General features: G+C 43.6%; 2 protein-coding genes across 6 annotated transcripts in view; both read right to left on the bottom strand.

Annotated features, from left to right (window-relative positions):
- The window catches only part of Kcnj6 (potassium inwardly rectifying channel subfamily J member 6), a 251,737-nt gene that overhangs the window by 39,199 nt on the left and 185,122 nt on the right, over positions 1-27,416 (bottom strand). The window lies entirely within an intron of this gene.
- On the bottom strand, positions 18,501-18,971 carry LOC121461819 (60S ribosomal protein L23a-like). The gene has a single exon (XM_041673142.1). The coding sequence runs from the start codon at positions 18,969-18,971 to the stop codon at positions 18,501-18,503; it is 471 nt and encodes a 156-aa protein (XP_041529076.1).

Here is a 27,416-nt window from a genome sequence, read left to right as displayed (position 1 = left end):
TGAGCAACCTTCTTAAACGGCGGCTTCTACCATCCAAGTGCTGAGGTTACAGGAGTGTGCCACCACACATGGTGTCTGCGGTGCTGGGAACTGAACCCAGAGCCTCGTGAGTGGTGGGCAGATCCTATCAACTCAGCCTAGGCCTTGGCCTTGGCACCATCGTTATTCTGTCATTAAGGGTGATTGGGACATAAGCACTGCGGTACTTTGACATTTGGTCTGATCACCAATAGCTGCCCGGTGGGTGAGTGGTCCATGTGGCATGGATGCTTTGGACAGAGAGATGATTGTAAGTAGAATGGCAGAAGGTTCTGTGCTACTCAAAATGGCATGCCGTTTAAACTTAGGAATTGTTTATTTATACAATATTCCATTTAGTATTCTTAGAATGTGGTTGACTGTTACCCAAACCAGGGAAAGCAAAGCCATGTATGGCAGGGGAGTTGCTATAATGAAATGCTGTGTTGGTCTTGGGTCTGCCATAGAAAAGTCCACAAATGGAGTGAGCAGCTTAAACGACGGCAATGCTGTGGTCTCGCCGCTCCGCTGTGGGGAGGTCTGAGGCATGCCTCCCTCCTGGGTGATCTTGGGCGTGGCGTTATAGCCTTCCCTCTGTCTTCACTCTCACGTGGTTTCCTCCCGCATGCGTGTTTGTGTCGAAATGACCCCTTTTCATGAGGACACCAGACACCGGAGATTAGTGACTCTGGGGAATGTCTTCATCTTAACTAATCACATTTCAGTGATTCTGTTTCCAAGCAGTGTCCCATTTTTAGGTCTTGGGAGTTGGGAGGGTGTATGTTGGCAATAGCAGCTATGAGCTGTTATGTAGGCATGGGCGGCTGTTGGGAGCTGAGGCTCACACTTGACGCACTCAGTGCAGCCTAAGCAGTAGGGTTATTTGACTTTTTCTCTGGCAGAAGAGGGTCAGGTGGAAGGAGGAAGCACAGAGGCGATGGCCACTCTGAAGGGAGCGGAATCGTCTTAGTGAACGTGCTAGGACAACTGGCCAGTCACTCAGGAAAAGGGCTGGTCGCTTTGCTCAGCCAGCTGGATCAAAACTCACAGCCAGAAAAAAGCAAAACCAAACAAAGCAAAACAGGAAACAAACACCCAAACAAAACACACACACATGCACGCACACACACGCACACACATGCATTCACACACACATACACACATATGCATGCACACACATGGCATCCATACATGCATACACACATGTGGCATACATACATGCACGCACACATACATGCATGCACACACATGCATGCACACACGTGTGCACACCCCAGTAAAAACGCTGTAAGGAAACAGGACAGTTATCCTGCGCTAATGAGTTAGGAGGGATATGGGAGGCTGTCTGCTTGTTTCATAAAAGGTGACCACCTGAAAACAGATGTCAATAAAATTAACCCCATAAAAGAAAAATTTCCATAGTCAAAAGATATGAAAACTAAAAAAGAATCAATTAATAAAGAGACCTGTGAGGCGAAGGACAGTCTATGAAAGATGTTTGCGGAACGCGCAACTGGCAGGGGGCTGATTGGCTTTATAGTGTGTCAATTAGATGAGATAAAAATCCCTAAGAAAAACATGCAAACAGCAGCAAAAGACATACATCAATATATTCCCAATTACACCCCGAGAAATACAAATGATACCCAGCCTTGTCTTATTGGCAAAGATGGATGTGCTGTTCATTTGCGGAGACAGCGGCTGTGTTGCCTCTGGAGAGAGACTGTAAACTGTCGCGATGCCGTATAACTCAGAAATGTTCCAAAGCAGTACACGCAGGCCCTTTATAATCCCACGGATCTCCTAAGAGCCTACCCTGAGAAAGCTGAAGAGGCTCATTGCAGTGTTGCTACCGAACAAAAAGGCCGCTCGCTAGCCTACCCACCAGGCAGAGCAGTGTTTTGCGTCCACATCCAGGAAGCGGGCCTGGTTGGTGGGTGAGACGTGAACGAGAGGAGAAGGACAGTGGAGAGACGGGAAGAATGCCGGGGACCAGGGACGGAGTCAGAAGGAAAGAAGTGATACAGGGGAAAGGCGGGGCACCCCGTGGCTCCCTGGTGGGGGCGGGGATGGGAGTCGGAAGCTTCGTTTAAATGGTCAGCAAGGTGTCCCCTGGTGAAGGCAGACTGGCCGTCCTATCCATAGGACATGACCACAGGTCTTTGGGGGCACTTGCTAAGTAAGATCCAGTTGGAGGGTCGGTGAGGTCGCGACTCCTTGACGGGGAAGGAGGCCTGTTCTGTCACTGCTGGTGTCCCTTAAGGCTGTGGCCAGGTGCCATGTTAGGAGCCTGTCTACTGTCTAAGACTAAGCTGTTCTGGAAGCCAGAGAGGCTGGAGACAGCCAGGGGTGAGAGTTGCAGGGTGTGCGGAGGGACAGGCGCAGACGCTGAGGCGTTATGAGGGTGAGAGGCTTAGTTAGGGGTGCACGGGTATAGGGGTAAGTAACCTCACCCTGTCCCCCTAGGTCAACCGCAGAGACTGACAGCCTGCATTCAGAGCTTTCTCTCATATGTAGACTCTACATGGTCACATGTATGTGTCACAGAAAATCAGAGGTGCATGAGGGAGCGAGGGAGGATGGGGGGAAACAGGAGATGATGATGGGCAGGAAGGACACGTGCTTCATTTTCCCTGACATGCAGAATAGAATGTGTCTGTGCACACACAAGTATTTGTGTGTACGTATTCCAGCAGAAGATGGGGGCTGCATGAGGGGGCAGAAGCATCGGTGAGAGGAGGAGGAAGGGGGCGAGGGATGGCAATGGGGGAGGAATATGAGAAAATGTGTGTGCGTGCGTGCATGCATGCATGTGTGTGCGAATGTCCATGGTGAGGGACCAGAGAGATGGCTCAGCACCCACATGGTGGCTCACAATAGCCTGTAACTCTAATTCTGGGGATTTGCTGCTTTCCTCTGTCTTCTGCTGGCAATGGCACACGTGGTACACATGGATATACATAAAATTAAAAAATACTTTAAAAATTTATCGAAAGTGCCATAATAAACCCATTATCTTATAAGCTGACTAATAAAAACACGTCACCTCTATTTCATTCTGAAAACTAAAACTAAAAATAGCTCGTCAGTGTGTTAATAAAACTCTACTGCACATGCAATGTTTTGAAGCAATTAACTGAGGGCAGATGCATGCTCCTGTGTAGAAAATGCATGAATATGCATTGATGCATATTATGCATGTTCGAACAAGAAAAGAGCATTTCTGATGACATTCATGACCCTGTGTGCATGGGTTCTGTCTGTGTGGAGAAAAGAGCATAGCATGTTCCTGTGTGCATGGGTTCCGTCTGTGTGGAGAAAAGAGCATAGCATGCCCCTGTGTGCATGAATTCCATCTGTGTGGAGAAAAGAGCATAGCATGCCCCTGTGTGCATGGGTTCTGTCTGTGTGGAGAAAAGAGCGTAGCATGCCCCTGTGTGCATGGGTTCCGTCTGTGTGGAGAAAAGAGCATAGCATGCCCCTGTGTGCATGGGTTCTGTCTGTGTGGAGGAAAGAGCATAGCATGCCCCTGTGTGCATGGGTTCCGTCTGTGTGGAGGAAAGAGCATAGCATGCCCCTGTGTGCATGGGTTCCGTCTGTGTGGAGAAAAGAGCATAGCATGTCCCTGTGTGCATGGGTTCTGTCTGTGGAGGAATGAGCATAGGGGGCTCTGGGGTTTTCATTACGTATTCATGTGTGCTATTAGAACAGGGTGTCATGTGAAAGTATGACTTTTGTATAAAAATATCAGAGTTAAAAGTAAAAGGATGGGAATAAAGCGGTTGACCTGCTCGCCAGCACGATTGTTTTGTACGCAGTCCAGATAAGGCTGTAGGAGACTGGAAATGGGACAGGGATGCTGGTCTCTCACTAATGGTTCCAGACAGTTACCCATTTGAGTTTTCCCCTTTGGCTTACAACTCTGGCTTTCTCACTCTTTGGAAGTGCTTCTTGCCATTCTCAATGCAAAATCCCCTCTTCTATATTTGTTGCTTCTTGTTGGAGGATAAAGGCTTTGCCTACCCTCTTACCAGTCTGATGCGATAGTGCATGATCTTTAATGCATTGACAGTGAATTTCCTCTTGGGGAGGGGGACTGTGCCATGAAGCCCAGACAGTCCTGATCTTTCTTCCTTCTCCTTGCAGTATTATGATTGCATGCATGTGTTGACATACCAAAGAGGTCCACAATAGCCCGGAGTGGTATATATCAAAGGTTTATTTATTTGGGGATAAACTCACAGTAAGGGTAGCAACCTGCAGTCCTCTGTGTGTGCTGGGAACTGGAACTGAATCCAGCAGCCAAGAGGGCCACACCTGCTTTTGTCTGCATTTATAGTACATGAAACCATGTCCAAAGTGGGCCGGTATCTTAAAGGCTGTTGGCTAAAGGAGTTCCCATCACACCTTCCCCTTTTGTCTAAATAAGAGAATTGCAAGCCTAATACAAAACTATATACAATAAAAACAAATATCAAGTCTTGTCCAGGGAAAAGAAGAGGCAAAAACATAAAAACTAGAATTACAACCAGCATGAGCAACATCAAACAAGAAACATACACTAAATATTTCAATAGTGATCCTATCCTAAGGAATCTAAGTCTTGTATTAAAAATGGCTTGGCTAAGTCTTGAGAGGAAAGTAACTATGATTATCTGGTCTTCAACTCCACCAAAGACCTGAGAAGGGAAATAGTATTACCTGAGTAAACAGGAAGTGCAATCGGGCAACTTCTAAAAGGTGCAGTAGATGACCGAGACAACTGGCTACCTGGCAATCGCCCAAAGTCTCATTTGCAAAGTTGGGGAAACCAACTTTGGCTAAGGCCTAGAGTATCTGACAGACCATTTCAGAGGCAGGGAAATTTGAAAAACCATCTTACCCTGTCTAGGCAAGGTTTGGCAGTCTTTTTGCTTGTATCCTGCTTGTCCAGTCTGGACACTGTTCACTTTGTCAGTGGTCGAGCTGCACAATCTTTTCACCTGCATTTATAGTATATGAGACTATGCCCAAAGTGGGCCGGTATCTTAGTAGACTATTGGCTGAAGGAGTTCCCACAACACCCATGCATCACCATACCTGGCTGACAGTATCTCTCTCACTCTCTTTACATGTGGGTGTCAGAGGACAGTCTTGGGAGTCATTCCTCAGGTACCACACACCTTTCCTTTGAGACAGAGTATCTCACTGGCTTGGAACTCACCAAGGAGCCTGGACTGGCTGGTTAGGAAGCCCCAGGGATCCTCCCATTTCTATTTCCCCAGCACTGAGATTCCAAGTGTGCACCACTCTGCCTGACTTTTAAAAAACATGTCCTGGGAATTGAACTCCCATTTTTCTGCATGCAACACAGACTGAGCCATCTTCAAACCCTTGCAGCACTGCAGCTTTTGTGATTACATTTGTCATCTCACTTTGGGGGTTTTTAATCACAGATCTTTGATGGATAAAGTCGGTGGACCAAGGGCCCAGTTGTTGAAAAGTTTCTTTGTCCTATTGTGACATACAGTTCTTTCTAAGTGATGGATTGTTCCCTGGGCCTTGTCCCTAAAATGAGGGCTGTTCCTTTGGCCTGTCTTCTTTTAGGTATAAAATGCATGAGCAAGACACAGGGACCTTTCAATCTTGGGGTTAGTTGGCAGACAGGTGTGTCTGTTTCTTCCCTTTTTCCTCTTATGGGGGTAATTTCAGAGCTCAAGAATTGTAACATCTTTGAATTTTACATGTGGCTCGAAGCTCTTCTTATCACAGATACCTCCAGGAGGGCTCCCAGCTAATAAGGAGGATAACCACTTTTTTTTCACGGGTGAGTAGGAACTCCAAGTGCTTGAGATGAGCCAGTATTTAAAATGCAGCCTATCCCTTTTAATTGTCTACTTCATTTCAGATTCCAAGCTAGCATTTTTTTTATTTCACTTCATTTGAGAATCCTGAGGCCAAGCTGAGCAGATATCACATCAGATATAGGGTCTGATGTCCCGGAAAAACAGATGACTCTAAGTGATCCCACTAACAAGCAAGGGATCAAGACCGCAGTGTGAGGGTCCTGGGTAGCAATCTCACCATTCATTCCCAGCACACTGCACTGTGGACATGGCCACTGCTGGCCAGGCTGGTCTGTGATCTTGATCTCTGATGGCTGTAGGATCAGGAATGTGGGTACAGGAGTCAGTGAAGAACCTGATTATTCGCTAATAAGATCTGTCTGTCCATAAAGATGTCTGTCTGGAATCCAGACTTTCTGGCATGGTTTAATCAATACATGGCACAACTATTTTATAGTATCTACATATATGATAAATTATTCTCTGCTATGATTTTTTATGATGTCATCACAAACTACTCAATGTCCTAAGAATCACTGGTTCTCTTAACACCTCTTCTCCTCCTCTGTTGTAATGGAGGAGCGGCGGGCTACATTCTTAGCACCCGGTCGTCCTGGCTCCCGCATGGCTAGCTTATGTCCAGAAATAATTACATGGAAACTGTATTCTTTTAAACACTGCTTGGCCCATTATATCTAGCCTTTTCTTGGCTAACTCTTGCACCTGGACTAGCCCATTTCTAATAATATGTATAGCCCACGAGGTGGCTTACCAGAGAAGATCTTAACCTGTGTCTGTCTGGAATCATGGCGACTCACTGACTCAGCTTCTTTCTCCCAGCATTCTGTTCTGTTTACTCCACCTACCTAATTTTATGTCTTATTAAAGGGCCAAGGCAGTCTCTTTATTTAACCAATAAAATTAACACAAAACAAAAGACTCTTCCCCATCACTCCTCCTTCTGCCTCTTTATCATTCCCTCCTTTCGCCTTTTCCTCTTCCTTCCTCTGCCTCCTTCTTTACACGATGAACCTGACAATAACTTGAGTATCTTTGGCATCTGCACGCATGCCCATACAGTAGAACCCACTGAAAGAGGGAAAGGAAAATAAAGACCCTATATAGCTCACCCATTTCTTCATATCTGGAAAGCCCATGGCAGCTCTCCACCAGCAGGGCTGACTGAGCTTTCAGGTGTCACATAGTGACTCTCAGACTCCAGAAGCTCAATGTCACAGATTCTTCACCAATGACCCATACAGCTGAACCCCTAAGAGACTCCTTAACTAATTAATTAGTCATTTTAGAAAGTAGAAGACATTACACTACAACCTACTAGATACTATCTCAATAAGAGTCCTTTTCTTTCCAGTGTAGGATGGTGGGTTTCTAATTAAATTTAATCAATGCATGATATAATTATTTTGAAATATCCACACATATGGTAAATCATCCACTACTGTGATTCTGTGTTGCCATTATGAACTATTCAGCATACAAAAATGCCCCTTCTCTTTCTTTCCATTTCATTTTCCTAGTCTACATGAACTTGTTAGTGATCAAAGTCCATTGATATCCACAGGTGACTGACTAGTACTGGTCCTCTTGAAGGTACCGAAGTCTATATATGCACAAGCCCTTCTATAAATTGGTAGAGTATTTTCACATAAGTGATGCATTTATTCCTGTATACTTATATTATAGATTACTTATAATAGCTAATGCAAGGTAAATCCTGTGTAAACAGTTATATGGTATTGCTTAGAGAATGACAAAAGCTCTGTGTATGTTCAGCTCTGATCCATTTCTTTTCTATTTTCCATCTGTGGTTGCTTGAACTGCCAAATGTGGACATGGTGACCTAGGCAGACTGCTCTGCTCTGTGTTTAGCCTGGAAAAGCTCAGGGATGGCCTTCTTCATAAGACCGCTACGGAATGCCTGTTTGCATGGGAGTGAACGAGAGTCGTGTGGAGTGAGGCGCCTGTCGTTAGTAGTTGTCTGTAGTCACAAGACCTCCTTGGAATGCCAGTTTGCACGGAAGTGAACGGGTGCCATGTGGTGTGAGAACCTGTCGTTAGTAGTTGTCGGTAGTCACAAGACTTCCTTGGAATGCCAGTTTGCACGGAAGTGAACGGGTGCCATGTGGTGTGAGAACCTGTCGTTAGTAGTTGTCGGTAGTGGGCTGTGCTAGGGCAAAGAGAACTTGCCTCAGGAAACTGTGAGATGTTTGAACTTGCCAGAGGCCTGAAGGGTCTTCCTGAAGTCTAGAGAGTCTACAGTGTCACTGGCCTGGTAAACCCACAACTCGTCAAGTTAGGGATGTGAGCGAAACTTCACAGAGCAGTTACTTTTCCAAATAGAAGAACGGATGCAAGCAGAAATCGACCAAGGTGATGTATCCCTGGATGCGATTTACTTTTCTATTGTAGCCAGGGAAGCTTAAGGTGGCACTTTTAAGGAGGACGATAGAGATGGGGGATTGTGTGTGTGGTACCAATAGTGCAGGTTTGCCAGACTAGAGGGCTCCCATGGAGGCGGGCACTGGCTAGCTATGGATCAGAGGCAGTTCCCTGAGACTCTCAGCCTCCACTGGGTATATGACAGACCTTTGAGGGTGTCTACAAGGGCTTTGTTTACTGGCTTGAGGAGAGAGATGTCCCCCCAACCATGAGGACTGTGATGGAGGAGAGAGATGTCCCCACCAGTGGCTGTGATGGCCCCAAATCACACTTTAGTCTTAGTGTTAAGATGATGCAAGGCCAACGTGGGTGGTGAGTTTGGTTGTCCTAAAGCTTGTTTTCTGAAGCCTGCATGGCCCCTGGGAGCTCCTGGGGAGGTGGGAAGTGTGGACATGCAGGGATGGAGCATCACAGGAAATGACTTTTGAAACACTCCCTCAGGCGTCCTGTTCTGCTCTGATTCATCATTTAGCCTCTGGCTTGGACAAGCCCCAGGAACAGTGTGAGCCTCCTGCTCGGCGGTTAGTCTCTGCTTCAACTTTGCTCAGGTTTTTTGGCATAAGTTGAACCCCAATAATGCCAACGGGGTGTAGTGGGATGTAGCTGGAAGCCACTCGGCAGGGGTAGGATTGGTGTAGTAACCAGCACAAATATTAAAGCAGTGATTCTCAACCTGTGGGTCACGACCCCTTTGGGGGTCAAACAAACCTTTCATGGGGATTACCTAAGACATCAGAAAACACAGATATTTGCATTATGATTCAAAACAGTAGCAAAATTACAGTTATGAAATAGCAACAAAAATTTTATAGTTGGAGGTCACCACACCATGAGGGACTGTATTAAAGGATCTCATCATTAGGAAGGTTGAGAAGCACTGAATTAAAGCATCATGGACCCCAGTGCCCCATCAATTAAGCAGTGGTGGATTCATTCATTCATTCGTTCATTCATTCATTCTATGTGCTTCAGCTATGGTCTTCTCTGGGTGACACACCTTCATTGGTATTCATGATAGTATAATTAGAAACATTTCTCTAACTTCAGCTTATTGATTATAGGAAAGTCCTGACGTTGGTGGACACCAACACACTCTGAGAAGTCACTTGGGTTTGCTGTGGTTGGATTTGATAATGGTTAGAAAGTATTGAGTGATTCCCATAGTCAATCTCACACTGTATTTCAACTGGCTCTCCGCTTCTGAACAATAAATACACTTTCCCTCTTAGAGTGGTTTCAAAGAGCAACATTAAGGGTGTGAGCCATGTTTACTCTTGTTGGCTGAATGCAGACTAAGCCATCAGTGTAACCTCTGGCTCTTCATGCTCCTCAGAACCACAGCTACAGTTTCAAGAATAGCACTCATCCCAAGCCCAGGTGGTCAGAAGATTCTGGAAAATGATGGACGTATGAGGACCAATCTGAGTAATGTGTGGGTTGGACACTGCAGTCCTCTGGTCCTGACATGACCTTGGTCCAGTGCTCAACAGCTTCTCCTGAGTGAATTTAGACTCTCTCCATTCAGTGGATCAAGAAGATGGGAAAACACTTAAAATTATCTTTCAAAGAGATGAACCATAGTTCCGATCCTCAGGAGACTGGAGTGTCTAAAACACTCCAAGGATGCTTGAACCACACGTAATACTAAATCTTATATTATTTTATTTAGTTTATAATTATGCAAGTAAGAGCTTAATAACAATGACCAGTAATAAAATGTAGCAAATAAGACAGCATTCTGTTAGAATTGTTACCACAGCTACACTTGTGCTTGGGGCCATTGTTAGCAAGTGTGCACACCGCAGTGGGAGGTCTGGCAACTGAGATGGCTTTGGGACTGACAGGCAAAGGATCATTCAGATTCCTAAAAGACAGAGATCAGATCATACCTCTACAAAGGTCATCTAATTAAAAACTTAGGGGTTATTTTTTTAAACATTTTTTTTTTGATTTGTTGAGTATTTGAGTTTCACTGGACCATGGGCAACTGAGGCCACAGGAGGAAAAACCACGGATAAGTAGACCTACTGTAGAGCAGTGGCAGTTTAATATTCTCTAAAAAGCAAAGGTTTCCTACTGAGATCCAAAAATTGCTGAGGGAAAACTCCACCGATTTTGCTAAATTCTAAAGTCACTTGCCTCAAATAACCGGCTACCTAGTTAAAGTTAGAGTAGAAGGGTTGGGTCCGGAAGGTAAGGCTCACTCTTAAACAGGTACTAAAAGTGGTGACATTTTGTACAAGTCTTCCTTTGGGCTGTAAATAGCCACCAAGAGCTGTGTAGGCAAGCTCTTGTGCAACCTCGTTAGCGACCTCAGACACCATTATTCTCCATCTTTGCTCTTAGCGTTAAAGAAAAGTGGGGCCATTGTTGGCGTAAGCTCTGTTTTAGCATCAGGAGGAGATGAACCAATCACACAAGCCCCATTTGAACCCATCAGGTGACCTAATTAAATGTTGCATGAGGGAGGGCTGGAGCAGTGACTCAACAGTAAGAGAGCTTGCTGAGGACCGGGATTCAGTTCCCAGCGCCCATATGGTGGCTCACAGTGTCTGTAACTTTTGTCCCAAGGTACCTCTTCTGGCCTCCGTGGGCACTGTACACATATGGTATGCATACATTCACGAAGGCATACATACACTCACATATAAATAAAGTATTTAAATGTCTTCTAGGACAGGCTCTAAAGCTACAGAGAAACCCTGTCTCAAAAAACCAAAAAAAAAAGTGTTTAAATATCACATTTTCTTTCAGAGACCATACTTTCTTGCCACCTTCAGACAAAATGATATTTTAGGAGTGCTGTTCCCAAAGGCTCATTTGGTGATTTTTTTGGTTCCTGGTACCAATACATACTGGGAGGCTATTGCTGTAGGAATTCCTACCACCAGTAGCCTTTAAGTTACCTGCCCACTTGGGTGAGGGCTCTTATACTATAAATGCCGATGTAAAGTGCACATCCGCTCTCTTTTCTGGCTGCTGGATTCAGTTGCTCTTCCCCGTTTGAGCAGAGGATTGTGATCTGTGAGTCTACCCCTACACAAATAACCCTCTATTATACTCAATTCTGAGCTAGTGCGGGATTTAAGCGTCCTTCTTCATCTGGTGCCCACATGGATCTAGACTCCACACCCACTGGATAGATCAGCTTAAAGACCTAGATCCACTGCCCAGAAAGATTCCCACCTCTGCCCACTTGGCTTGCTTTTACCTAAGTGGTGTTTTGTGGAATCCCTGTGCAGCGACTTGGAAATTTCCCAAGCGCATGCACGCCCCCCCCCCCCCACTGCTGCATTCCCTGCTGCATGGTGACTTGCACAGCTTCCAGTTTGTGCTCTGGGCCTGTGAGTCTTGGCTTTTTTTGGTATGGAATTGATTTAATTGCTTTTAATTTGTCAAGCAAAGCATATTTCCCAGTATTTAACCAGCACCAAGGCGGGGAAACCTAGGCTGTTCAGGACTGTTCGTGGCACCAGGTTGCACAGCCGTTAGTCACGGATCTGCAACCATGATCCTACTGGACAATAAAGATTATTACACCTAAAAAAATTTATTGGACCTCATACCAGGTAAATATTTTCTTAATTAATAAATCAATAACCTTGAAAGTTATATAATGGCAGATAGTATTTCCATGGAAAACTTTAGTAACCTTTTTGCTAATACTATGGATTGTATTCTGCAAGACTTATATGGTTATTGTGATACATCCATTTATTGGATATTGGTACTCAGTTTTTTTCTTCATATTATATCCTTAAAAAATGGTTTGATAACAGAGCCAAGAACGAGGCACTTTTAGAAATGATACAGTCTTTACAGACTAACAATGAACAGCTAGCTGACAGGATTAATGCCATCGAAAATCAAAAGTTACCTGAAAAATTAATACTATTGAAAAGGGTGACATTAATTTGACAGACAAAAATGAATCAATTTTAAAGGTACTGAGAAATTAACTGAAGACTTTATACTGTTGAATTTGACAATCAAAATCTGTTAAAAAATTACGATAGGTTAGCAGATAGAGTATCTCTCCAGGAAGGCAATCTGATGCCATCCAAATAACGTACAAGGATGAGATGTTACCTTTAAAGGAAAAACTTTAGACCTTGGATTCACATGTGCAGAATGAGGACCAGAGACAGACTTCTAGCATTAAGGTGATGCCACATGACTGGCTTCAGTTAGTTTAGCAGTCCTGGTCTCAGCTGATGTTTAAATGTTATTTTAGGGAAGATGCTAAAATTTTAGAACAATAGGGAAAAGCAAAAGGACTTGAGACTTCCCAAGATCAAATTCTTGGTGAGGGCACTTATGCTGACCCACAGGCTCAAGTTCTTTATGATGAACAAATCTTGTCCCTATGCAATATTAGGGACAACAAAGCAGCCTTAAATGCTTGGGACAGGATTCAAGAACTAAGAAAAAAATTGAATCTTATACCAGGGTTAAATGGGGTTAGAGAGAATCCTTTAGTGACTTTTTACAAAGATTAACTAAGGCTGAACAAATAGGAGTAACAGACCCATATGCTAGACAAGTACTTATTGAATCTCTGGCTTTTGAAAATGCCAATGTAGAATGCAAAAAGATACTTGGGCCTTAAAGGTTAGATCAGCACCTATGGATGAATGGATCCTGCATACAATGAACATTGAGACATTTGACTGTAATACTGAATCTTGTGTAGGAGAAGCAATTTCCAAAGGAATGAGAAAACATCAAAATGCCAAATGTTTTAATTGTGGTAGAATAGGACAAATGAGAAGGGAATGTAGACAAGGGATTCCTAGGAATAATATCTCCTCTGGGAATGGTAAGAATAGGAGGACTCTGCCTTCATGTATATGTAGAAGATGTGGCAAAGGCCAACATTGGACCAATGAATATAGATCAACAAAAGACAGACAAGGCAACCCTTTACTATTGGGAAACTCTTTGGGAGGCCTCTTGCAGGCCCCCAAATAAAAAATGGTCCAGTCATTCCCAGTCACTGTAGAGGATATGTCTCACCAGGAAAATTAAAAAATCTAGAGCCTTCTGTAAAAAAAAAAACATACTGTTCTAGATGATGGAATAAACATGGAGGATAAATAAAAAATTCCAACAGGAAATAGGAAGCATATATTCTGAAAGACTTCTATAAATGATCAAAGACCAAAGCTAAGAGTGCATGTAAATGTGGGTTTTGATTGGCAAGGGTACAGATGTGAGTATCATTACTCCAGAATCTTGACATACAAATTGGCCTCTTCAAGAGGTAGATGTTCAATTACTAGAAATTGGAACCATATCTCAAGTGAAACAAAGCACAAGATGGGTTGAATGCATAGGGCTAGAAGGACAGAGAGGAAAACTAAGGCTGCATGTGGCTAGTATTGCAGTGAACTTATGGGGTTATTATCTGCTGCAGCAATGTAATACCCAGATTAACATTCCTGCAGTCTCAGAAACTCATAATACTGGGAAGGCACTATACACAAAGGTCACCAGCCAGTAAGGCTATGCAAGAACACAAAGCAACGAGCAAACCTTTAGAGGTACCAACAGCCCTACTTTTAAAACAGTTAACTGATACACCAATATGGGTTAAATAGTGGCCGTTATCAGAAGACAAACTGCAGGCTTTAGGACAGCTGGCACAGGAGCAGCTAGATGCTCACCATATTGAAGAATCAACCAGCCCTTGGAATTCTGTATTTGTTGTTAAAAAAGAAATCTGGTAAATGGAGTATGGTGACAGATCTAAGAGCTGTCAATAAAGCAATTCAACCTATGGGCCCTCTACAATCTGGAATTCCTCTACCTTCCCTATTACCAAAAGGTTGGCCTATTATAGTTATTGATTTAAAAGATTGTTTTTTCATTATACTTTTACAAGAAAAGGCCAGAGAAAAATTTGCCTTCACAGTGCCTACTTATAATAATTCTAAACATACTAGGAGAGACTGTCCTTCCACAGAGAATGCTCAATAGCCTCAGCCTATGCCAATACTTTGTAAGTCAGCCATTGAAAATAATATATAAAAAATTTCCTAAATATGTAATTTACCATTACATGTATGACATTTTGCTATCTGATTCAAATATGGATATTTTAGAAAGAATGTTTGAAGAGGTAAAAAAAGTTTTGCCAAAATGGGGATTACAAATTGCTCCTGAAAAAATAAGAGAGGAGATTCTGTCAATTACCTAGGTTATAAAATAGGTTTACAGAAAATTAGAACACAAAAGGCACAAATTAGGAGATACCTATTGCGGACTCTGAATGACTTTCAAAGATTGTTAGGAAACATTTCCAGTCTACAACCAGCTGTTGGGATAACACCTGATCTAATAGTTCATTTAAATAAAACCTTAGATGGTGACAAAGACTTAAATAGTTCCAGAGAATTAACAGCCAAAGCAGAAAGGGAATTGATTGTTGTTGAAGAAAAATTACAAGAGGCACATGTGGATAGCGTGAATCCAAATCTTAATTGCATTCTAGTCATATTGATTCCCAGAATTTCCCCTCCAGGAATTTTAATGCAAAGGGAAGATATTATCTTAGAATGGATCTTTTTGAGCACATAAAACAAGTAAAAAATTAAAACCTTATGTGGACAAAAAATCTCTGAATTAATTATAAAACAAAAATTGAGATTTTGTCAACTAGTAGGTACAGACCCAGCAGAGATTGTAGTGCCTTTTACTTCTGGTGAAATTAAAAAATTATGGGAAGACAATGAACCTTGGCAAAGAGCTTGTGCTAAGTTTTAAAGGAGAGATTAATAGCAATTATTCCAAAAGTAATAGAATTAATCTTATAAAGAGAACTACTTGAGTCCTTTCCCACATTGTACTTGATGCACCAATACTGGAGCCCATATATTCTATACTGATGCAAATAAATCAGGGAAGGCATGTTACAAATCAGAAGATTTAAGTAAGTTGGAACAAAGCCCTTATAATTCTGTCCAAAAGGCAGAATTATATGCTATTCTCATGGTGCTAAGGGTTTTTTAAAGAACCTGTTAATATAGTTACTGATTCACAATATGCAGAGAGAGTTGTTTTGCATATTGAAACCACTGAATTTATACCAGATGATACAGAATTGACTTCATTATTCATACAGTTTTAAGACATTATCAGGAATAGGCTTTGTCCTACATACATAACACACATCCAATCCCATATGGCTCTTCCAGGTTCTTTAGCACAAGGTAATGCAGAAATTGATCAATTACTGATTGGAAGTATGTTGAAGGCCTCAGAATTTTATAAGAACCATCATGTCAATAGCAAAGGTTTAAAGAAAGAGTTTTCTATTACATGGCAGCAAGCTAAGGAGATTATAAAGAGATGTCCTATTTGCTTTTTATATAACCAAACACTACTACCTGCAGGAACTAACCAAAAGGGTACTCAAAGGAATTAAATCTGGCAGATGGATGTGCTCCACTTTGCAGAATTTGGAAAATTAAAATATGTATACCACACCATTGACACTTACTCAGGTTTTTAGTGGGCAACTGCTTTAAGCTCAGAAAAGGCTGATTCAGTAATCACACATTTATTAGAAGTTATGACCGTCATGGGTATACCTGCACAAATAAAGACAGACAATGGTCCATCATATGTGTCTAAGAAAATGAAAGAGATTTTTGTGTATTATAATATAAAGAATATTAGTGTACCACACAATCCTACAGGTCAGGCAGTTACAGCAAGGTCAAATTGTCCTATAAAGGATTTGCTAAGCAAACAGAAAGGGGTAGAAAATACCCCCAGAAATAGATTACATATGCCTTATTAACCTTCAGTTTTCTTCACGCTAATGAGAAAGGGACAACAGCAGAAGAGAGTCATTGGATAATAGAAAAAAACCTTCTGAATTAAATCATCTAGTGTATGTCAAGGATATGTTGACCTCACAATGGAAGCCAGGAGAGGTGCTATGTTGGGGAAGGGTTTTGCTCTTGTTTCCACAGGAGAAGAAAAACTATGGATACCATCAAAATGAATAATGATTCACTTTGAAAAAGAGAAACCTCTTGAGAAAGAGAAATGATGCCTCATTCACAACAGTGACAACCATACAGGTGGTAAGGAAAGCATATAGGGTTGGGGCAGGGTTCTTATCTTTACAGGAAAATACACATCTCCAAAAATTCAAGAGACCCTAGATGTTTGGATGCTGACAGAAGGAAAAATAACTGTTCAATAAGGAATATCAAGAAAAAGGAATATGACTTGTAAGGACAAGTGATAAAACACACACACACACACACACAAACACATATCTGGCTTTGGAGTTTGACAACAGCTCTGTCCTCTAAATCCAAGCACATTGTTAAAATAAAAATTCAGTGTTTCTGTCTCATGTCAGGAGCCATCTGGTATGGGACAGAAAGAAGAAAGAATTTAGAAAAGATTTTCTTTTCTTCATACCTATTTTTTCTCTATCATACCTTACATTGAACATATATGTCTGTATATGTCTATATTAAAAATGTTTAAATTTTCCACAATGAACAAGTATTTTCCTGCAGTAATCTTTGAAGTTTCCAGGAAGAAGATTGGGTCCCACAACAACAACTCCACCTGGTTGATATGACGTCATGATGCTGATAGCGCTAATATAAGACCTGTTTTGGGTACCAGCTGCTCAAGATGGTTTCAACTTGGTTAGGTAAAATAGTGCATTTTTTTCAATGTTCTGGTCAGAACTCCAAATAGGAACATCAGAAACACCTTACTGAATACTCAGAGACTATTTGCAATTATACCAGACAGTAATCTTGGAACTTAACAATCATTTTACTTTCATAGGATCCCATAGAATGAACATCGCCCCTATGACAGCTGGAAGTAATCCTAGAAGACAATGTCCCTTCTCCCAACAATGTTTGTCCTCAGGGTTAGGGACATCATTTAGGGGTTGATTATAATTGGTGTAGGGTTGAGAGTTGTTGGGGAAATTATGTAGGCTCAGGGATCTCTTTGAAAAAAAAGAGGAAATTGGATGGGATAATAGGTAATTTACTTGGTATAAATTCTTGTATATCAATACAAGCTTAAATTATATTGAATATGTCCTATTTTTGTCCACATATTTGTATATCTAGGCAAAGTTATTTTCTCATTTTGTATGCATGCATGCTTCTATCTCTGTTTAAGACATTTGGTATATTGATACAATTTTAGGATATATTTATCATATTGTAACATATATTTTTACCTCTGATCAAGATATTTATACATTGTTTACAATTTGAGGTCATTGTCCTCATTTGTTGCAGAGTTGCTTATTGTATAATATTCTAATATGAAATCTTGGCCTTTAAGTTATATAGGTATTAAGAATTATAGATCAATAGTTATTTATGTTTGTCATATTTATAGTTAGACTAATCAGGTTCTTTAGATACATAGAGATTATATTCTGCATAGCTAGGTAATCTTCAACCACTTCAAAGAGCTGTAGAATATGGCATTTAAATAACTTAGCATTGTGTTGACGTGAGACACAATTGCTCCTGGCAGCACCCATCTATTCCTGAGAGAATGTTGAGCACCAAAGACACTCCACTTGGAGCTTGTTTTCTTTTTGGCAAAACTGGCCTTTGGGCAAGGAACTGCCCATGTATCAACCACTGACAAAATGCATGTTGTCCAGACAGGACAAGCAGGATACAAGGAAAAAGACTGTCAAATCTTGCCAAGACAGGGTAAGACAGTTTTGAAAAATTTCCTGCCTCTGAAAGTAATATGCCAGTTACTCTAGGCCTTAGCCAAAGTTGGTTGCTTCAACATTGCAAATGAGACTTTGGGTAATTGCCAGGAAGCCACTTGTCTCTGTCATTTGTTGCACATTTTGGAAGTTGCTTGATTGCACTTCCTATTTACCCAAGTAATATTATTTTCCTTCTCAGGTCTTTGATGGAGTTGAGACTAGATAGTTGTAATTACTTTCCTCTCATGACTTGGCCAAGTTATTTATAATACAAGACTTAAACTCCTTAGGATAGGATAATTATTAAAACATTTATCACATGTTTCTTTCTTGATATTGTTTATGCTGGCTGTAATTCTAATTTTTATATCTGATACTTGTTCTTATTGTATATAACTTCATATTAGACTTAGAACTTTCTTTTTTTTTATGGTGAAAAAGTGTATATTTAGAATTAGCCGGCTGGGCTCAGTTTAGATGATTCCAATCTTGTTGGTAACATCCAGAACATCATAATCAGGAGCCAACCGAACATACGCCTTCTTCTCTCCATCGGGCCTTATGAGGGTGTTGACTTTGGCCACATCGATGTCATAGAGTTTCTTCACAGCCTGTTTGATCTGGTGCTTGTTGGCCTTGACGTCCACAATGAACACAAGTGTGTTGTTGTCTTCTATCTTCTTCATGGCTGACTCGGTGGTCAGGGGGAATTTGATGACGGCATAGTGGTCAAGCTTGTTCCTCCTGGGTGCACTCTTCCGGGGGTATTTAGGCTGCCTTCGTAGCCGCAGGGTCTTGGGACGCCGAAAGGTGGGCGATGTGCGGATCTTCTTCTTTTTGTGGCTGTGGACGCCTTTCAGCACTGCCTTCTTGGCTTTCAAGGCCTTCACTTTAGCTTCAGCTTTGGGAGGGGCAGGAGCTTCCTTCTTCGCTTTCAGCGCCATCTTGACGAAAAGGGCAGAACTTTCTTATTTAAACAAAAGGGGAGGTGTGTAGGAAGTCCTACCACCAGTACCCTTTAAGTTACCTGTTCACTTGGGCATGGCCTCTTATACTATATATGCCAATGTAAAGTGCATAGTTTTGGCCTCCTTCTTGGCTACTGGATTCGGTTGCTGTTCCCTGTTTGAGCAGTGGACTGTAATCTGTGAGTCTACCCCTAAATATAACCTTCTATTATACTCAATTCTGAGCTAGTGTGGGATTTCTTTTATGCATCCTTCTTCAGGTTATTATGGGTGTTTATGAGCGATGGGACATTATGGAGGATGGCTAGGACATTGATGTGTGTCCTTGAGTGTAGAGAAGTGAGGTCCCTGCTTCTCTTCTTTACTTTGTGGTTTGTGCAGTAAGCAACTCTACTCTGCCACACTGAGCCACTCCACAACACCCGGGGCAATAAGGACAAGTGATCACCAACCCAAATCTCCAAATCTTTGACCCCAAACAAACCTTATATCTTCATAAATGGTTCACTCTGGGTATTTCATCATCGTGACAGAAAGTTTACCAACTCAGTTTGCTACCCAAGCAATGCCCTGGATGGTTTTACCTGCTGTTTTGCTTTTTGAGACAGGGTCTCCTGTAGTCTAGAGTGGCCTTGAGCTTGCTATGTAGCCAAGGATGACTTTGAACTCCTGCTTCTCCTGCTTCCACCTCCTGAATTCCAGGATTGCTGGTATGTGTATCCTTACCCCGCTTCCAGGTGCCTCTTTTACCAATGGAAAGCTCACACACTCAAATACAGGGGGAATACAATATTCAAAGTATAAATATTGAAGGGAGCAATAGGGATTTTAGCATTCTTAGGACTGTCATGTAGGATAAAGAGCCAATATGATGTAGTCAGAATGTGCTTGAGAGTTTACCAAGTTATAGGCACAGCTTCGTCTCGGCTGCAAGCATCAGGCTGGCTGACTGGCTTGGTTTCACTAGTGTATGGGGAGCTGATGTCAAAGCTCAGAACCCCCAATGACAATGAACACATGAGGGTCCCTTTACTATTATCCTGACTTGATCCATAAAGAACACATGCAGTTTCTAAAGTACGTGGACTGAATGATGTCTCCCCCAAATCTATACATCAAAGCCCCGGCATTGATTGTTTGGGAACAGAGATTATGAGTAATTAAGGTTGAGCGTGGTCCTCACGCAGCAGAGGGAGCTGGTCCAACAGGATTGATTTCTTTGTAGGAAGAGAAAGCCCATGGAAATCTCCATCTCTGCCTAGGCAGAGGCTATGTGAGGACATGGAGAGGAGGCGTTGTCCCCAAGCTAGGAACGGAGTTCTCACCAGGAACAAAATCAACCGTGCCTCGATCTGAGACTTCCAGTCTCCAGACTTTGGGGACATAAATGTTGTTGTTGACACCGCCCAGTTGGTACTATTTTGTGATGGCAGCCCAAGTCAGCATGGCACACAGCATATAGAATAGCAAACGTCACTATGAAGGCGTTGCTTAGGAGAGAAAACTTGTAGGATAAGCTCCTAAAAGCAATGGGAACTGAAACATTGTGAGGACACAGAGCATGGCAGCTCCAGACTGCTGCCCATGAATCTGATGCCAGGTTCACTCTGAGGACAAGGAAGCTTACAGTGTCTACTGCCATTGAGGAAGCCAGCTGCTGCTGTCAGTGCTGTGACATGAACCAGCAGGGAGGCTGGGATGGGAGTCAGAGTTTTCTAGGAAATGAAGGCTCAGTTCCCTTATATCAGGCAGCTCCATGAAGATGTTCCCTGTCATATTTCCATTGCTTGCTTATATGACCACTGTTGGACTATTGTTTTCTAGTCTTTGGATATCAAAACTGGGTGGATGGATGAGAGACTGGGGCTTCTGGCTGTCTCCTGCTCTTCTCATAGATACTAGAGGTGATCAACTTGGATTTCTCCAAGAACAGTTCCTAGATGGCCATGTGATGATAATGACGATGATTAGGAATGGTGAGGATGGACCGCAGGGTCTCACACATCTGGACATGTGCTCTACTACTGAGCTATATCACCCAGTACAGGAGGGAGCTAATATAGATCTCTCAGTTCAGTTCAGATGTGCCCTTGGCAGAGGTTGGCTCTTCTAAAAACCCTTTAGCTGTTGAAATCTGAGGGACCTGGTAGGAAGGCTTGCTCAGCATGGATTGTGTTGAATCTTGGCTTCTAAAAAGCAGTTATGACTTAGAGGTGCAGGACTCTACATACCTGTCCAGAGAACTGGAGCAGGGAAATCCCAAGGTGAATCTTCAGAAGGGATGGGGAAATCCGATGATGGAAATGCTGGGCTAATCTGAGCATCACAAGTGAGTAAAGAAGGCAGCAGATCAGAACTACAAAGGAGACTTGCCATACTGATACAAGTACAAAGACAGGGAAGCAGGAAGGGAAAAGACATTTCACAGCTAAAGCCAGGACAGGTATGTAGTCGGTTGAAGGCTGGCACCTGGTGACCATGAAGGGCAGAGCCAACGTAGGCTGTATGAACCATCAATTACTACTCAAAGAAACTTCTAGGGGAAGCCAGGTATCATCCAGGATATTGCCTCCATCTCAAAGTATCGAGTCAGATGGTGGCCTTTACAAAGTATGAAACAATAATTTGGCAGGAAACCCTTCATCCGCCTTGACGGTAGCGAGGCCACAGCTGCCCCCTGGTACAATGTCTGCTGTGAGCGAAGCATCCTTTCCATTGAGTTCCTCCCCAAACATGAGGAAGCATAAGAAAAACACAGGAGGAATATTCTAATATTCTACCATACGCCACCCTGTACCCTGAGGAGAGCAACAGCTTGAGAGATGAACTTTAGAGGGGCTTCATAGATGATGGCGTAGAGGGGAGGGCGAGGGTTCCATAGCCCATAAGAGAAACTATTGAGGAAACTGGCAAAGCCCAAAGAAGTCACCCTGGGAAGACAGGGCAACCAACAGCAGAGAACCAGATGGTGTATTTTCCAACTAAGATCCCCAGTAGGGAAAACTGATTTTTCTTCAGGCAAGTCCAGATATATGTGTTATTTAAGAGTTTGTCACAGTTCCTGTCATCTAAGATGCCAGGTCCTTGGGAGCATCCTACCTGCCAAGTTTGGTTTTGCTGGTATCTTAATTGGTGTTTCTATTGCTGTAATAAAACACTGTGGCCACAAGCAAAAAGGACGAGAGAGTTATTTCGTGTTACAACTCTCAGGTCACCATTCCACCACCAACAGAAGTCAGGGCAGGAACTCAAGGCAGGAACCACAGCGGAGGCTGTGGAGGAATGCGGCTTTCTGGCTTGCACACAGGCCATCCTCGTGGGAGCATTTTCTCAGCTGAGACTCCTGATTTTAGAATGACTCTAGCTTGTGTCAAGTTGACATAAAACTAGCCAGCTCAGTGACTAGAAAGTTTGAATTACGTCATTGGATGCTGTGTTGGCAGTAGCTGCTTTGTAGATGAGAGATATTGCCACGGCATTAGCAGGGGACGACTTTGCACAGTTCCCATACTGGCCCGATGGGGGTGAAAGACCTGCAGCATGAATATGGAATTTGTTATTTTACTTTTATGTTGTAGATTTATTTATTTATGTGTGTGAGTGTTTTGCCTGCATGTGTGTATACCAGGTGTGTATCTGCCTGGTGTCCTTGGAGAACAGAAGAGAACACTGGATCCCCTGGAATTTGAATTGTGGATGATTGTGGTTCTGAGCCGCCATGCAGCTTCTGGGAACTGAACCTGGGTTCTCTGCAAGAGCAGCAAGTGCTCTTAACTGATGAGCCACCTCTCAAGCCCTCGGGACATGTTCTTTAAGTACAAGGCAGCTTGTGTCATTGATGAAAATGGCTGGAGGATCTTCAGCCTCTGACACACACTGGGGTGCCAACAGAGAGGGGCTGGACAAAGAGAGGCTCTCTTGGGGTGGGATGGAGTTGAGTATTTTCGGTCTCCAAAGGAGGATAAATGCCACGAGGAGAAGAACTTGGGAGACTGAAGTTGGGGAAGCAGTTTCTGAACAAAGAAACCAAAGCAAGTCAGAAAGGGAATGAGTCAGTATAAAATCCATTAAAAGTAAAAGGCTCATGTTCTTTAATCTTTTCCTTTGAAAATGCAATATTAATAACAGCGCTGTTTACTGATGGAGCCCTGCTTCTGCATATGTGCTCAATCAGAGCTCTGCAAAAGGTCAGGGACCCTCTGCTTCCTGTTAGATTTCCACTCAGAGGCAAATGCAAATGATTCAGGCTCTCCAGGCTCAGGCAGGGCTCCTTCTCCAGCCGCACTGCCTGCTGGGTCTCAGCGCTGATCCAGATCAAGCAGAGCCCGTCTGGAGCGGGGTGTTCTTGGAGAGGGAGGGGAGCTCCTGATCTTCCTGGGCACCCCACCCCTCCATGTGTGACTCTGTTCTGCACCACATGGTCCTCCGTGTTACAGAATAGGAGAAAGATGGATATGGCTTTGACACTTTTAAAAGGGCTGAAAACAAATGATAATGTGTCCATAAACAAACCTACATCAGGATGCAGCCCTGTTGTGGGACAGTGGTCTGTACCCTGTCACTTGCTTGAATGAAATGCTGATTGGCCAGTAGCCAGGCAGGAAGTAGAGATGGAGCGACCAGAAGAGGAGAATTCTGGGAAGAGGAAAGGCAGAGTCTGCAGCCATCACCCAGATGCAGAGGAAGCAAGATGAGAATGCCTCGCTGATAACAGGTACCAAGCCACGTGGCTGACACAGACAAGAATTATGGGTTAAAATGTAGAAATTAGTGAAGACACCTGAGCTAAGAGCCCAACCAGTTAATAATGTAGACCTCTGTGTGTTTCGTTGGGACTGAAGCGCTGTGGGACCGGGCGGACAGAAACCTCTGCCAAACCCACTGACTGGGAGAAGATCTTCACCAACCCTGCAACAGACAAAGGTCTGATCTCCAAAATATATAAAGAACTCAAGAAACTAGACCATAAAAGGCTAATCAACCCAATTATAAAATGGAGCACTGAGCTGAACAGAGAATTCTCAACAGAAGTTCAAATGGTCAAAAGACACTTAAGGTCATGCTCAACTTCCTTAGCGATCAGGGAAATGCAAATCAAGACAACTTTAAGATACCATCTTACACCTGTCAGAATGGCTAAAATAAAAAACACCAATGATAGCCTTTGCTGGAGAGGTTGTGGAGAAAGGGGTATACTCATCCATTGCCGGTGGGAATGCAAACTTGTGCAACCACTTTGGAAAGCAGTGTGGCGGTTTCTCAGGAAATTCGGGATCAACCTACCCCTGGACCCAGCAATACCACTCTTGGGAATATACCCAAGATATGCCCTATCATACAACAAAAGTATATGCTCAACTATGTTCATAGCAGCATTATTTGTAATAGCCAGAACCTGGAAACAACCTACATGCCCTTCAATGGAAGAATGGATGAAGAAAGTATGGAATATTTACATATTAGACTACTACTCAGCAGTACAAAACAAGGACTTCTTGAATTTTGCATGCAAATGGATGGAAATAGAAAACACTATCCTGAGTGAGGTAAGCCAGACCCAAAAAGAGGAACATGGGATGTACTCACTCATATTTGATTTCTAGCCATAAATAAAGGATATTGAGCCTATAATTAGTGATCCTAGAAAAGCTAAATAAGAAGGAGAACCCAAAGAAAAACATATAGGCATCCTCCTGAATATTAACCTTCATCAGGTGATGAAAGGAGACAGAGACAGAGACCCACATTGGAGCACCGGACAGAAATCTCAAGGTCCAAATCAGGAGAAGAAGGAGAGAGAGCACGAGCAAAGAACTTAGGACCGTGAGGGGTGCACCCACACACTGAGACAATGGGGATGTCCTATTGAGAACTCACCAAGGCCAGCTGGCCTGGGTCTGAAAAAGCCTGGGATAAAACCGGACTCGCTGAACATAGAGGACAATGAGGACTACTGAGAACTCAAGAACAATGGCAATGGGTTTTTGATCCTACTGCACGTACTGGCTTTGTGGGAGCCTAGGCAGTTTGGATGCTCACCTTACTAGACCTGAATGGAGGTGGGTGGTCCTTGGACTTCCCACAGGGCAGGGAACCCTGATTGCTCTTTGGGCTGACGAGGGACAGGGACTTGATTGGGGGAGGGGGACGGAAGTGGGAGGCGGTGGCGGGGAAGAGACAGAAATCTTTAATAAATAAATAAAATAAAAAAAAGAAACCTCTGTCATCACATCCCCATTGATTTTCCCTCTTCCTGCCTGTGGCTGCTTCCATAGTTGATATTAAAGCTGGTGGCTGTGGTAGAAGCTGTCCCTAGTACGCATTTATGCTCTGGCCTGTTAGAGAGGAGGCTTCCTTAAAGCCCTGCTCTGAACTTCTGGTTCCTCAAAGGTGGGATTGGGTCTTCACGCAGAGCCAGGTATGTGGAGATCTTCATTGGGGACCAAGCATGACTGAGCCTGACTCCCGCCCCCTGCTTAACCATCAGAGTGGTCCTGTTAGGGTTTGGGGATGCAGCTCAGTTTGTATAGTGCCCACTTACCATGCACCAAGCCCTGGGCTTGATCCTAGCTATTAAGAAGTAGGTGACATGGTCCATGCCGTGTTTTCAGCAGGAAGATGATGAACTCAGAGCCATGTTCCTCTCTTCAGTGGTGTAGCCACTGACAAGTTGCTGGTGCTTCTCTAAGGAACTTCCCATCCATGCTCATGAAGGTGCTCCAATTAAACTCAGTGCGTCACATGCAAAACCAGACTTGGAAGGAGGAGAGGGACTTGGTTGGAAAGAAGGGTGTCAGTGAGTGAGGAACAGAGAAGAGGGGGTTAAGGGGGGCAAAAAGAGAGAATTCCTCAGGTAGACATCTAAAACTGTCAAAGCCAAAAGCACAAAGCAAATTTGAGGAAGGAATCAGGAGATTTGCTGTGTTAGCATATCGTATGTGTGTGTTTAAAATAGCGTGTTATACATTATAAATACAACCTTCCTTTGTTAGTTAGAAGTTAAATCTTTAGAAGGCGGTGGAGGTTAGGTGTCCTAACTCACAGTCTCTGCTGTCATGGCTGCAGTGAAGGGTTCAGTGGTGGCCTGCTTTTGACTTTAGCTTAGAAACTATGTCCAGACCCCCTCCCCACACCTTTTCTCCTGAGAGGCTCACTTGTTGGGACCTGGCTGCAAATCTGGGTGACATCAAGGACCTCCTAATGCATGGGAGTAAGTGGGATGAGGTCCTAGTGACTGCTGCTCCCCCAGTCCAGCTTCCTGGCCTCACCAACCTTTGTGACAGTGAGGTCTTTATCAGCCTGGATGGGGCCACCCTTCTGTTCTGCAGAACCTTGTGTGAAATTCCGAGACTGAGTATTGGGGATAAGTTCGCTTTTTGCATTTCTGCTTCGAGCAATCTGTCGTGTCAGATGGAGTCTGTGGAATGCACGGCTGTTCCTGGGTGGGAGAAAGGACGGAATGCAGTCAGACTTGCAGTTCAACACTGCATGCTTTCCTCACCACTGTGGGGAGGTCGACAGCAGCAAGAGAGAAGGCTTTGTTCTGGATCAGAGTGAGAGGGTGTGGTGCATCGGAGACAGAGGCACAGCTAAGTCTGCAGCAGCAGAAGTGAGTGGCCGTGACACCCAGTACCTGGGCAGATCGAGGAAGCAGGGCCTGGCTCTCCCTCTCATGGTCTGCCCTTCAGTGACTCATTTCTTCCGGCAAGGTTCCCCAAACTTCCTAAACAGAGCCACAAGCTGTAGACACCAAGTTTTCAACAAACAAGCCCACTAGGGCCATACTTAAAACACGATGACCATGCACAACGTGGCACCTCTAGGGGAAAACTAGGTGCTGCTTGACGCTGGGTGCACACCGCCAGTGAAGAGGAAACACTACAGGCCTGAGGTGCAGTTAAAGAGATCAGACCTTGTTTGTAAGAAATCACGGATTTTATCTCTTTTATCGAGCACCAATCACAGGCCAGATTGTAGTTCTTGCTGAAAATAGAAAACAAAAGGCAACTTTTATCCTAAAAAAATTATAGTCAGATGGCGCTGCCCACACGTGGTCTGTCACCTCTGTGGAAAAGCACACGGGGAGCTTCTGAGTCTGCCAAGGCCCCCGAAAGGCAACCCTAGGGGTTCTGGGGTGAGTCGTTATCAGAAAGGAAGCGAGGGCATCTCAGGCAGCCTAGTGTCACTGTGAGGTCAGATGGGAGCCAGCTCACCATGGGCTCAGGGCTCAGTTGCTCGCGTATGGCGGAGTGAGGACAGGTCGCACACTGTGACATGCAAAAGTGGTCTGCTTTGTTCTTTAGCTCCACTGAAGAGACCAGAGATGCCTGGTTGGGGATAAAGAGTGGGATTTGTTTCAAGGGTTGTTCTGCACATCATGGAGGGGACACCCCAAGTAAGACTACCATTGGTGAAGCCAAC

This window comes from Microtus oregoni, unplaced genomic scaffold (genome assembly GCF_018167655.1).
Source record: "Microtus oregoni isolate MIOR12 unplaced genomic scaffold, Mior012 000023F_ref0000262, whole genome shotgun sequence".
Taxonomy (NCBI): Eukaryota; Metazoa; Chordata; class Mammalia; order Rodentia; family Cricetidae; genus Microtus; species Microtus oregoni.
Note: the sequence above shows the minus strand (reverse complement) of the source record. Positions and strands in the feature narration are given on the sequence as shown.